The sequence below is a fragment of the Lepidochelys kempii genome, chromosome 1, assembly GCF_965140285.1.
Source record: "Lepidochelys kempii isolate rLepKem1 chromosome 1, rLepKem1.hap1, whole genome shotgun sequence".
Taxonomy (NCBI): Eukaryota; Metazoa; Chordata; order Testudines; family Cheloniidae; genus Lepidochelys; species Lepidochelys kempii.
The window spans coordinates 281,595,389-281,610,235 of NC_136380.1; the positions used below are offsets into that span (position 1 = coordinate 281,595,389).

Genomic DNA, 14,847 nt, shown 5'->3' on the forward strand with positions numbered 1-14,847 from the left:
ATTCTGCAACATCATGTAAAAGTCAGTGTTATAAGTAGACATAGAGAGAGTCATACATTTAATTATTTATGGTAGTAGTAGTCAAACAATCTGCTTTCAACATATGCTCAAGGATATATATTCTATTTCATAACTCAGCCTTAAGCTTGTCCTGAGAAGATTCATGCCTCAAGGGCTAAATTTTTATAAACATGAGCCTAAGTGTACATGGAAAACATGTAGTTTCCTTGAGATTAATCAGCAATTGTGTGTACAGATATCTGTTTTGGATATTTGGCATGCATTTATGAAATTGTCAGCCTAAATTATAGAGTACAGTTTATATATATATTTGGACGGTCAAGCGATTAAGAAAATTAATCATGATTAATCGCACAATTAAAAAATGTGTCACAATTAATTGCACGATTAATCACACTGTTAAAAAGGGAATACCACTTATTTAAATATTTTTGGATTTTTCTACATTTTCAAATATATTGATTTCAGTTACAACACAGAATACCAAGTGTATAGTGCTTACTTTATATTTATTTTTATTACAAATATTTGCACCGTAAAAAACAAAATTCACCTAATACAAGTATTGCACTGCAATCTCTTTATCATGAAAATTGAACTTACAAATGTAGAATTATGTACAAAAAACCGACATTCAAAAATAAAACAATGTAAAACTTTAGAGCCTACAAGTCCACTGAGTCCTACTTCTTGTTCAACCAATCACTCAGACAAACAAGTTTGGTTACAATTTGCAGGAGATAATGCTGCCCACCTCTTGTTTACAATGTCACCTGAAATTGAGAACCGGTGGTCACATGGTACTGTTGTAGCCGGCGTTGCAAGATATTTACGTGCCAGATGCGCTAAAGATTCATATGTCCCTTCATGCTTCAACCACTGTTCCGGAGGACATACGTTCATGCTAATGAGGGATTCTGCTCGATAACTATCCAAAGAAGAGCGGACCTGACTCATGTCCACCATCAGAAGGTTGATTTTCTTTTTTGGTGGTTTGGGTTCTGTAGTTTCCGCATCGGAGTGTTGCTCTTTTAAGTCTTCTGAAATCATGCTCCACATCTCGTCCCTCTTAGATTTTGGATGGCACTTCAGATTCTTAATGCTTGAGTCAAGTGCTGTAGCTATTTTTAGAAATCCCATACTGGTACCTTCTTTGCGTTTTGTCAAATCTGCTGTGAAAGTGTTCTTAAAACGAACATGTGCTGGGTCATCATCCAAGACTGCTATAACATGAAATATATGGCAGAATGCGGGTAAAACAGAACAGGATACATACAATTCTCCCCCAAGGAGTCCAGTCACAAATTTAATTAGCACATTAATGAGCATCATCAGGATGGCAGCATGTCCTTTGGAATGGTGGCCGAAGCATGTAGGGGCATAAGAATTTTTAGCATATCTGGCACATAAATATCTTGCAATGCCAGCTACAATAGTACCATGTGAAAGCCTCGTCTCACTTTCAGGTGACACTGTAAATAAGAAGCAGGCAGTGGTATCGCCCGTAAAGGTAAACAAATTTGTTTGTCCTGGTGATTGGCTGAATAAGAATTAGGACTAAGTGGACTTGTAGGCTCTCAAGTTTTACATAATTTTGTTTTTGAGTGCAGTTATGTAACAAAAAAAATCTACATTTTAAGTTAAACTTTCACGATAAAGAGACTGCACTACAGTACTTGTATGAACAGAACTGAAAAATACTATTTCTTTTTATCATTTTTACAGTGCAAATATTTGTAATAAAATAATAATATAAAGTATGCAGTGTACACTTTGTATTCTGTGTTGTAATAGAAATCAATACATTTGAAAATGTAGAAAAACATGCAAAAATATTTAATACATTTCAATTGGTATTCTATTGTTTAACAGTGCGATTAATCACAATTATATTTTTTTAAGTTAACTGCGATTTTAAGGATTTTAATCACAGTTAACTTAAAACAATGTAATCGTGATTAATCTTACTGTTAAAAATATATATATAATTACAGTGGAGATATATAAGTTTAAGATATATATACTGTTTAAAGTCATCCTTGATGTTTTGGAAATAGCACAACTTGATTTCTTACACTAATCTCACACTCTCATGTCAGTTAAAAGAAAACAGCAACTGCCTTTTAAAACCACCATTAGTTTTTAAGGCCACTTTCCACTTGAAAAATCAGCACTGTATTATCAAAACAATCCAGGCAACTTTACCTTGTTTTAATTATCTTGAATATGACAGGTGACTCAGTATATAATCAGAGCTGAAGTAGAACATACTCTCATAGAGGAATTACAGCCAATTTTCTCCTATTTTACATTTGTTAACAGCAAGATAATGGATTTTCTCCATTCATTGCTTCATGAAAAAAATCTGTGAATAGATATGCACGCAGTCTTCCATGAGTATAACTCCCAAGTGTTTGGTGTGGGCATGCAAACCACAAAGAGGACATGTAATTGTTTGCTCTGACTATACATAATTTATACCACTCTTTCATGATTATGATGTAATAAAGTACAAGTCTTCGGAAGGTAATTGGGCATATTTATTATCATCTATATCTTAAATTCAGAGCTCCATATAGTATAATCTTTACTTTACATTGCATGTCTCTATGAATATTTAACCAGATGATTATGGGAAAAATTAAGGATTGAAAAGCTATATTATCTGATGTAGATATAACATATTGTGGCCTAAAAAGCTTTAGAGAATGATAGCTGTGTCACAATCATGTTTTTTTTTTTTTAAAATTAGTCTATGATAGAATGTATTTTTTTCCTTGCAGTTAAAAATTCCATAATTTTAAAGCATGAGTGGTATTGCATCTGGATGATGATGGATCTCGCCTGAGAGACTCTGCCAGGAGTAAAAATAAGACTGGGTTTGCGGATGTTAAGGGGCTCAAAACATGCTCTTTAATTAGTTATTTCATAAACCTCATGAATGAGAAGCAAACTGTATGCTGACAATAATTAGAGAATTATTTTTGTATTGAATAATATTTACTTTTATTACCTTTGTTGTCTATCACAATAGAATAGAGTAATGGCCTACCAAATAAAGAATGTTATTTTTTTTTAATTCAAAGGGCTGGACTTTAGTGAGCACTTATTTAAACAGAAGCCAGTGGGACTACTCCTATTAGAGTGACTAAGTATAGTACAATCTAGCCAGATTGTTCACTGGAAAAGTCCTCTCAGCTTGATTACCCAAACCACAACTGAAATGCATAATGCCAGGCAACACTTGCTCTACAAAAAATCCTTATTAATATTTAGAAATTTAAATGAGGTACCTATTTTACACTTTTGAATTTCCAATTAAAAAACTGAGTAATAATATATTTTTGATATATTTGGGTGAGGAACTGAAATCATCCATAATATGGAAAGAACAGCCCTTTCTTGTTTCTTATAAAATAATATTTCTGAATGGAAATACTTTAAAAATATTTATAATCAATCCTTTGCATCCCAAAAGGCTTAGTTGATTATGAAGATGGCTTCAGTTACAGTCTACACAATTAAAATAATGAGTAAAATAGTCTAGAATAATTAGCATAAATGCCACTTATTTCAACACAAACATGCTTGTATTTTTACATCTGTAGTGCAATACTGGTACTTGAAGTGATACTCTGGAGCCATAGATAAGGAATTGCATAGCCATTCAATATGTTGTTAGGCAATATTAAAAGCATTTCTAGAGCAAAGTATATACAAATATTATTCATTTGTAACAAGTTATACAACTAATGCCAAATTTACTATAGGGCCTGATGTTGCATTCCTTGCATCTACAACTCCCTTGGAAAGCAACTGGACGTGTGTGCATGGGATCTGCAGAATGAGTCCCACATTGTAAGAAGACCAGAACCTGATTTTACTCACTGAATTTTATGACATTCTTGGAAAATACAATCTTGGGTTTAATGCCCAACTTGAATGTGATGTCTATATATCCAAGGCTATGTTTGCTTACATTCTTTATAGCTTATACTGCTCTGCTCACATTTATAAAATAAAGATAAGTAAATAAATTTCCTCCCACCTGACATGGCTGAATGAAAGGATGTGAGAGAGGCCACAAGGGATCTGGCTGATTGCAAGAAGTGAATGTATATCTGGTGACCTTTCCTGTTCGCCTCCTGCTATTATCTTGTTGTTTGGCCATAGGATAGTGGTTCAGGGCTGGCCAAACAAGAGTGTTAGCCAAAGAACCCCCTCTGTTTTCTAGTGGCATCCTGGGTCTACTACAGTTTTGCCGTCATGCACCCTTCAGCTTTATACAGTACGAGGCATTGATCAAAGTCACACTGAAAACACAGGGGAGGACTGAAGCTCAGGCTGATGACTGGAATCTGAGCCCTTGTCAGTCAAGCAGGAAGTTTGCTGATTGGATACATTTTGAACTAAAAGCTGCCCTTTCTTAATTAGTATAGAGATTTGCCCTTCAGTGGCACCGAACCAAGCAACAGACTAAGCCAGAATCTCAGGTGAATTAAGCACCCAAGCAGCAGCTGGACTCTGCAGAGGTTTAATCACTCACAAGTAAAACACTTTGGAGTTTATCAAATGAAAGAAATAGATAAAATGAAGCAGAATGCTTGATATAACAGAACTTGCATAACAAAAATAAACCCAAACAAGCAAAACTTTTAACAAGGGTTTTCAAATATCTGAAGAATGGTCTACCTTGTAATTGATAGGCTTCAACCCAAAAACAGAAAGCAAAGCCTTGGCTAATCTGATCGTATTTCAACTTGTCAATTCTTGTAGCAATACATGTACTGCATAAACCTTACCAAGATGCTTTCATGACTAAGCAAATGAAGGAAAAGTTGCATAATAATATAGAAATGAAATGAAAGACAAAAATGTTCCATTTTGACTCACACAGAGTACTTTTGCTTGACTTTGCCAAGAGAAACTTAATACAGTAAAATAAGTTGGGTGGGTGGCTTAGGAGGTAATTATTAATGATGAATATTAGCAATAGGTTTTCCTCCCCAGAGCAGAGTGAGAACAAAGGGTTGCATATTTTCCAGATACTGAAAGGACTGGGAAATTGGAGGCTCAAGAACTGAGGATCAAAAGATGGATATTTCCACAACAGGGATATCTGAAATGATTAATACAATACAGGAAATACTCTCATACAACATTTGACTTGCTGTGGCCCAAAAGTGAGAGGTTATGTGTGACAAAGACCCAACATGAGGGACACCACAAAATTATTCATGCAGGGAACTAAAAATGCTGTGAGATTCCTCCTTTTAGTGTAACTTCTAGAAAACTGACTGTTTCATGATAATTTCTGCTTTAAATAACTTCACATTTCTGTGGAATGTAGGTAACTTTGGTATCAAACTGAGTGAAATGAAGGGGATTTGTCAAGTATACCTCAGAGCTTTAAAGATATACAACTAGAATTCTGAATTTATTTGATAGCTAAAACCTGTGTTTACTAAGATGAAGAAAGGGTCTAACTAAAATGAAAAGCCTACCTGAGTTTGTCATTTGATAATTAATTTTAACTATATATAAAAAATTATCTTTAAACTAATTTGCAATATTTATATTGGTTTTTTTTACTCTGTGAACAGAATAAATTTCACAGTCCAGATAACAATTAAATGATTACATGAGCTATAATTTATTGAAAACATAAATCCTTCTGTACTTTTTGTTAATAGTAAATGAGATCTGATAAAACATCCCTAAGAAAACACAGAATATGCTTACATGTAGCATATCAGCAAGATGGTCCCTTTGATTCTTTGGGTTTATAGGAAGGTGTTTTCTATTAGGCCTTAAATCTTTTTATATCAGTGATAAGGGAGGGAAGCAGCCTAGGACTGGCTTAATTCTGACAGTGATTTTCACCAGATGGATTTGTAAAATATATATCTCATGACAGCGTGCAAGAAAGTTGTAGTTATAAGTAGTGGTTGCTTTTCATCTAACATCTTTTTGGAGGAATTCCTGATGTTGAGGGGTTTGGAAAAAAAGGAGAAGTTTCTCTGGAAGGTTTTTTCCTGCTGCTAACAGGATCTCTTTTAAAACTGCTCACAAGTTTAGAATGGTATAAGCAGTTTCCAGAGAGATGGATTAGTAGGCAGGTGACACAGTCAAGAGAGCATGATAAGTTTAGTTTAGCACATGGATATCACACCACAGATGGTGCATATCTGCATACACAAATACATGCTCTCATGCAGAGATTTACATATATATGTACACATCGACAAATATAGAATCTATATATTTACTGTGCTGTTGTGAGACTAGAGGTCTTACCACTTGGCATTCTTGTTATACACACAGATGCACAAAAGAGCTGTGCAAATAATTTGTTTCCAAAAAAATGCAGGGGGAGGAATCATTTTGTGTCAAACAAAATGTTGTTTTGTTTCATTTTCAAGTTGTTTTTTCCTTTAAAAAATTAAATTGAAGTAAAAATCTAAATAAAAAGTAATTTTGACTAAAAAACCCACCTTGTATCCCCTTACCCCTTGCACTGGCTATCTGTACTGCAGGTTGTAGCATAGGAGGGGGAAGAGCCCCTGACTCCCCCATCCCTGTGCAAGTGAGTGGGAGAGGGTGGGGACTGGGTAGAGCCTAGACTTTACTTCTCCCACCCCAACATGCTGGCAAGTATAGACCAGCTTGCTTGTGGGGTATCATATGCTGCTTCTGGAATCAGACGAGAGCATGGGAGAAGACAGGGAGGCAAATTGTGACTCGCTGAGCAACAATCTGCTTCCTGATTTTCTCCGGGGCAGTGCTGAAACATGCAGGAACACTGGTTTAGTAACAGAAGGAAAAGTGCCACCTAACAAATCACCAGTATGACATCTGGAGGCATCCTTGGTTTTTTGATTGTGTTATGTTGACCTCCCATCAAAGTAAAGATCGAGCCCAATACTGTTTTCCTTGTAAGATATGAAGAAAAAAAAATCACAGCCCAAGATGGTGTCATTCAGGCTATAAAATCTCAGTGGAGTAACCCAATAACAGCAAGCCACGCTGAGGGATTCCTAATTTCATCAGAGAATCATCATTTTCCCAAAGCTACCACACACTGGTACCTGAGAATGCACAGACATTTCCTGAAATTAATGGAAATCTCTGTAGATCTAAATTTTAGCCATCCCCGAATTCTCAGTACCTAGTAAGAAAGGCACTGAGTAGATACAGTGCATTCTTAATGTATTGTGTTATCACATGTTATTAGGGAAGCACACTCCAAGTAAAATGTACAAAAATATTCTCTCTCAAACATCTCAACTTTTACCAAAGATGGTAACTCTAGTTATTTCCTGAACTGCTTTTAAAAACCTTACTGGATTGTACAGCAATTATCTGGTAACTCTGAAACCCCAGTAACTGTACAAAGTACACACAGTGCTCACATTCCTTATATTGCATTATATCCTGATAACACGTTCAATAACTCATGTCAATTCTGTATGACAACTGAGAGGAACAACAGGGAGCTCTCTATGAAATAGCCCAGTTTCCATTAGTTATAGATCAGCACTGTTATTGCAGCATATGAATTCCACTCACAGTTTTATAATGTTCTCCCCTCCACATCTATCTATATTTGTACTGCATTCATCACTGTGGTATTCTGAATAGCTTACAGAATTATATAAATCCTACAGAGAGTCTAAATTTGCATAGTCTCTGTGGGCCTCTTCCCCTTATTCTAGGACAGGTAAGATTTTTAAGAAGAAATTATCATCATTGATACGATGGGAGAGCTACATTGAAAAGATAGAACTTTAGTCCTGTCAGAAGCATTTGGTTATTTTAGCTCTTACAGGAAGGATCATTTTATGGCTTATTACAATTTATACACAAATTTATAACACACCACACTGCCTGTTACCCTTAATTTCCCACTTCCAACCCTTTATGCATAACAATGTAACCCACAATTGCCCACTTCATTTCAATTGACTGCCTCCAACACATGTAACTCCTTCTTCTTAACAATCTGTCCCAACTCATATTTAGCTCAGACACTCTGCTTCCTTCCCCAGACCTGAAGAAGAGCTCTGCATAGGTCGAAAGTTTGGACCTTTCCCAAAAGAAGTCGATCCAATAAATTTTATTACCTCACCTACTTTGTCTCTCTCATATCCTGGGACCAACACAGCTACAACACTGTAAACAACAAAGGATCACTACAGTTTTGGACCAGCTGCTAGGAAAGTTCTGTCATCCCCTCACACTACTCTTGCTCTTGGTGATCGTTTCATTGTTCCTGAGGAGCGCACCCGTGGTGGCTGGTCTTGGTCATCAAGGAAGAGGGAGTTCCTGAGATAACCTGGTGCAACTGATGGAGGGCTTTGAAGAGCGAAGCCAAGACCTCATATTTAAACTGGCATTCCATTGGGAGGCAGTAATATCAAACCTCAAACTTAAACTGGTATTCAGTGTGTAATGACCAGGATGATGTGCTCCTGCTGACTGGTATTGCTTGACAGGCAAGCTGCTGAATGCTGTTCCAATTGGAGCATATGTGCGTCTAAGGTGTCATGGCTAGATAGCATGCATTCCAATAATCTGCATGGATCCAACAAATGCATGGATCATCATGATCAACTCTACTGCTATATGGATGAATTTCTGACTTCTAGACAATCATAAGTGGAAGGTACTTTTTGCACCTATTGGAATGTGCCTTTGCAGTGTCAGTTATGTATCCAGAAGGAACTAAAAGCCACAAAGTGTTTTCTTCTGAGAGTAATGATATGGTGTTGACCAGTTTTCATAACGTGTTTTATTCTTCCTCTGTTATTATATCCATCTTCCCTGAGTTTAATGTCAAGCTACTGCTATTGCTCCATGCACTGATATCACTCAGAGACTGAAATGGTGCTGTTCAAAATAGTCATAAGATCATAAGAACAGCCACATTGGGTCAGACCAAAGGTCCATCTAGCCCAGTATTCTGTGTTCCATCAGTGGCCAATGCCAGGTGAGCCAGAGGGAATAAATAGAACAGGTAATCATCAAGTGATCCACCCCCTGTCTCCCATTCCCAGCTTCTGGCAAACAGAGGCTAGGGACACAATCTCTACCCATCCCTGCAAATAGCCATTGATGGACCTATCCTCCATGAACTTATCTAGTTCTTTTTTGAACCCTGTTATAGTCTTGGGCTTCACGACATTCTCTGACAAGGAGTTCCACAGGTTGATTGTTCATTGTGTGAAAAAATACTTCCTTTTGTTTGTTTTAAACCTGCTGCCTATTAATTTCATTTGGAGACCCCTTGTTCGTGTGTTATGAGGAGTAAATAACACTTCCTTATTTATTTTCTCCACATCTGTCATGATTTTATAGCTCTCTATTATATCCCCCCTTAGTCATCTCTTTTCCAATCTGAAAAGTCCCAGTCTTATCCATCTCTCCTCATATGGAAGCTGTTCCATACCCCTAATCATTTTTTGTTGCCCTTTTCTGAACCTTTTCCAATTCCAATATATCTTTTTTGAGATGGGGTGACCACACCTGCTTGCAGTATTCAAGATGTGGGCGTCCCATGAATTTATATAGAGGCAATATGATATCTTCTATCTTCTTATCATAGAATCATAGAATATTAGGGTTGGAAGGGACCACAGGAGGTCATCTAGTCCAAACCCCTGCTCAAAGCAGGACCAATCCCCAACTAAATCACCCAGCCAGGACTCTGTCAAGCCTGACCTTAAAAACTTCAAAGGAAGGAGATTCCACGACCTCCCTAGGTAACGCACTCCAGTGCTTTACCACCCTCCTAGTGAAAAAGTTTTTCCAAATATCCAACCTAAACCTCTCCCACTGCAACTTGAGACCATTACTCCTCGTTCTGTCATCTGCTACCACTGAGAACAGTCTAGATCCATCCTCTTTGGAACCCCCTTTCAGGTAGTTGAAAGCAGCTATCAAATCCCCCCTCATTCTTCTCTTCCGCAGACTAAACAATCCCAGTTCCCTCATCCTCTCCTCATAAGTCATATGTTCCAGTCCCCTAATCATTTTTGTTGCCCTCTGCTGGACTCTTTCCAATTTTTTCACATCCTTCTTGTAGTGTGGGACCCAAACTGGACACAGTACTCCAGATGAGGCCTCACCAATTTCAAATAGAGAGGAACGATCATGTCCCTCGATCTGCTGGCAATGCCCCTACTTATACATCCCAAAATGCCATTGGTCTTCTTGGCAACAAGGGCACACTGTTGACTCATATCCAGCTTATATCTATCCCTTTCTTAATGATTCCCAACATTCTGTTCGCTTTTTTGACTGCCACTGAACATTGACTGGATGTTTTCAGAGAACTATCTACTAAGACTCGAAGATCTCTTTCTTGTGTAGTAACAGCTAATTTAGACCCATCATTTTATATGTATAATTGGGATTATGTTTTCCAATGTACATTATTTTGCATTTATCAACACTGAATTTCATCTTCCATTTTGTTGCCCAGTCACCCAGTTTTGTGAGATCCTTTTGTAGCTCTTCACAGTCTGCTTTGGATAAAATTATCTTGAGTAGTTTTGTATCATCTGCAAAGTCTGACCACTTTCTATGGTTAGGTGCAAGGTTTCCTTTAATCAAATACCACTGTCTCTGTGGCATAGCTTTGTGTGAAACCTAACTGGTATGGGTCTAGGACACTGGTGGAGTACAGGTGAAGTTAGTGATGGCTCTTAAGTTTTTCAGTTTCTCTACCCAGAAATTCAACACAGGAAAATAGCTGGAAAATTTTAGTTTGTAAAAACTCTTTCTGGAGACCTGGCTGGACAATTGTGTGTTTAGCTATGCTAGAAAGTCCCTTGATATTAACCTTCACTTAACTCCATATATATACCACATATATACTGTAAGAAAACCATATTATCTAAGGAAGCTATCTGGATAATTTTCTACGCCCACCACCATCATAAGATGACACTTTACATTTTACGGCATGACAACGACAATTTCCCTACTTCAGTGGAAGCCAAATTAATTCATTTTGCAGAAGTTGGAAGAAACACAAAATATATTTCCAACACAGTACTTACTTCAATATTTATTTTTCTTCTTTTTATAAAAAAAATGATTATAAGGTATTTATTTGAATTTTCCAAATAGAGGATTTTGGTATTTTTTTTTACTGAGCATACTAATATAATAAATCTTCAAAAAAATGATTGTTTTATTGCAGCTGATATGAATTAACTGCCTCCTTTGGTGTCTATATCATTCAGTAAGGCAGCACCACAAATTTGCTGTTCAATTTTTTAAAAATGTAATAGACGTACTCTGTAGCAGAAATTTAATAACGATCACAAAAATGAGACTTTCATTATGGTTCAGACAAGCAAACAGGTGTTTTGAGGACTTGGTGGTTTAGGTGACATATAATGGAATACAGTGTCTTTCACTGTTACTATACGTTGCTGTTTCATATCTGTCTCTGACCAGATATGACTCAAGTCCTTTACATTCAACTGGTTGTTCAATAACCCATAAAATGGATTGGTGGCTTCATTTCACTGGGCTTGATTCTGTCACCCTTACTCACATTGGGTAAAATGAGACTATTCAGGTACTAAACATGAATAAGGGCAGCAGAACTGCGTCCTTAGGGAACAGAAAAGGAGTACTTGTGGCACCTTAGAGACTAACCAATTTATTTGAGCATGAGCTTTCGTGAGCTACAGCGTGAGCTGTATTTTGCGAATACAGACTAACACGGCTGTTACTCTGAAACCTGTCCTTAGGGAACAGGTATCACACCACAAAATAACATTACAGCTTGTACTCTTGTTGACAGTATCAGAACAGACACTAAAGACTGAGCAGCATGGAGACTGAAAGGCTCTAACACCAGGAGATGAACTCTTCCATTTAGGGTCAAGCTATTTGGTGGGATGCCCATATTGTACCTGTTCAGTGGATAGAGGTCCCCAGACCAACCTTTTCTGTGCATTATAGACATGTTGAAATAAATACATAGTTAAAAGGACCTCAAGTCTCCAGGACCGTGATTTGGGCACCTTTCACATGTACTTAATTGAAAGATTCTGGTACATCTTTAAGAACTTATTAGTACACCAGCCGATTTTGGAAGTTATTTGTTTCAAGAATTATTTACAATAATAAACAAAAACTACTTACATTTGCAGAAAGCTGGGATGTGAGGGTGGCAACTTTTTCTTGTGATGCAACCAGTTCCCTTCGGAGTTTATGAATTTGCTGGATTGAGAACAGGTAAACTCATATCACATTTTTGTTTCATCAGCTATTGCATTTCCTTTATTTTTTCTTTAGAGGATCACTAATGTTTTACAGTATTGTAATTCCATTTGTATTAATCGTAAAACTACTCAAAAAGCCAAATTATAAAATCATAATAGTTTGGCATCTAAACTGCGCACATAGCATTTGTGCATGTTTTCATTGTACACTCAAAGGCCGCATTTATGGGAGCTCTTATTTGATGTCCAAATGGGTACTTACAGTATGTACACAATTTCCAGCCTGGACATGCAAATGTGAAGTTTGGAACCAAATTTTCTAGGCCCTAATTTTTGAAAATTTGGCTCTAAATATATAATATCATTTGTACCATCCCCTGATAAAGCCTCAGATCCTGAAAATAAAAGAACTTGATGCACTCACTCCAAGGATTACTACATGTGCTATAAGAAAATGTTCCCTGCATTCAGTGCAATATAACTGTATGCCCTCTTAAAGCCACATATGTTTTAAAATACTGCGGGCCAAATATAACAAGTGCATTTAAATTCTTCTCCATACTTTCAAGACTGAAAATAAATTTAACCCAAGTCTAAATTCACTCAGTACAGATCTCCAGCACAAAGCCTGTGCATCACTTAAACCCCACTTAACTCCTACCTGAGAGCTACCTACATAGGCCTTGTGCTGATTCTCTGCACAGGGGGGATTTCACTCTAAACCTCTCTCAGATTCTCACATACAATGGACTCCTCCCCAGCACAAAAATAAGATGGGTAAAGCCAGGCAAGAAAAGTGAGCACACACAACATTTTCACATTAATGCTTACATTTATAAAGGACATTGCAGTGCTTTAGCGAGGTGATTCCCATGAAAATCAAAAAGAAAAATATTGTGCATGCTTTAAAAATCAATGAGTACTCATAGATACAAAGGCTAGCATGTGAACCAAGGATGTTCTCACTGGTGCAAAACAAGGGACATAGGTTACTAAGCTTTTTCTTCATTCTGGACTGACTTTTTTCCCTTCCCCAACCTCTCTCCCTTGTTTTCAATACCAATTACTCCCCCTTTTTGTTTTAGTTACACTTGTAGCACACGCCTGCAGCTACAATAAGGTGGTTCTCATGTTGTGCTATTCAATACCCTGTTTCCCTAGAGATTGATAATGTCCATGAAACTCATGTTCAAGACACAGAGTGATAAGGAGCTTCTTCATGCAAAAAAAGAGGGATGATTTCACCTCTGTGCACTGGGAAGTGAAGTATGTAAAAATGCCACCTAAGCTGCTGTAAGTTAACAGTAAATCCTCTGCTTTATCTTTCATAGAAAAGACCTTAGAAAGTGTTAGGGGAAATCAATATTGAAATATAGTGTGGGGTAAGAGAGGATATGCTTATTTTTCTTTCCACCTCCACAGTATTTCATAACACCTTTTAACAAGTGTCAAACTTTGCTGTATATTAAACATTTTGAGTGGAAGAAGAGCAGAATGATTGCAGGAATCAAGGAAGGTTTAAGAAAGTGTTTAAAAAAAGTGCGTGTCTGTGTGAAGGGGCAGCAAGATCCTTGGTGCCATTTTACTACCCGCGCTCCAGCAGAAAGCCTCTTTACTGCGACTAATATTTCTCTTTGTGTAAAGCTATAATTGGATCCAGCTGCTGACCTACTCTTGTTACTAGTTCATATAGAATCTGAGGAGAGAGTGGCTTTTTTCTTACTTCAGAAATGATTTACATGTGGCAACAATCTGCTTTTCTCTAAAATTCATCAACGTGGACTGATTCAGTAATTTAGCACTGTGCAACATGCTAGGATGTGGGTGATACAGGCTCAAGAGTGGACCTTGTTTTCTTGCTCCCAAGAGGAAGCACTTGCATTGATCTGCATAGATGTCTCTGGCTAAATAGGGAACTGTACTGATGCAGCCTGTAAAGAGACAAATCCCGACCCCTTCAGCCTCAAGGTTGAGATACTGATTGACTCTCTCCATCCTTTTTGTAACTGATCCAAAAATCCTGCAGATTGAGGACTAGAAAAACATTTGTCAGCACAGCTGCAACGCATTTTTAGCATCTAGTCTTTTTTTGCAGTAAATCTCCACTTTGTAGCAATACTGTCAACTAATGAGCTCTAATAATACTACTATACAAGCATCCCATCACATTGAGGGAAGATTTTTACCTCTGAATGTGCCTTTTCTTCTGCCTGCAAGGAAAGAGAGAAAATAGCCGTTTTAAAAACAGAATCAAATGCAATATAATAAAGGTCACAAAAATAGCAAGAAATTACATGTCCCAATATAGCTGCATGAAGAATTGAATTTTAAATTGAATCTTTATTCAATTCATTTATTCATTTATTTATTCAAAACAGTGAATTAACTCCTTTTGCTCTTACTGGAATAACTCAAATTGAGTACAAACAAAGTTTTGCCTGAGTAATGACAGCAGGATCAGGTCTATTATAATTGCTAAAAGATTCTTAAGAACAGTAGAAGAACTGCAGTAACAACAACTGCAGTTATAAAACATCAAGGAAAGTTTGTTGCAGTGTAACTGTGTGTGTGTACCTGTGTGTAC

General features: G+C 37.0%; 1 protein-coding gene across 11 annotated transcripts in view; it reads right to left on the reverse strand.

Moving 5' to 3' along the window:
- The window catches only part of NAV3 (neuron navigator 3), an 846,806-nt gene that overhangs the window by 85,866 nt on the left and 746,093 nt on the right, over nt 1-14,847 (reverse strand). For all 11 annotated transcript variants that reach the window (XM_078851117.1, XM_078851118.1, XM_078851116.1 and 8 more), the window contains 2 exons: nt 14,450-14,473; nt 12,184-12,261 (listed from right to left, as the gene is read on the reverse strand). In XM_078851117.1, coding sequence (XP_078707243.1) covers nt 12,184-12,261; nt 14,450-14,473 — 102 coding nt within the window. The remainder of the gene's footprint in view (nt 1-12,183; nt 12,262-14,449; nt 14,474-14,847) is intronic.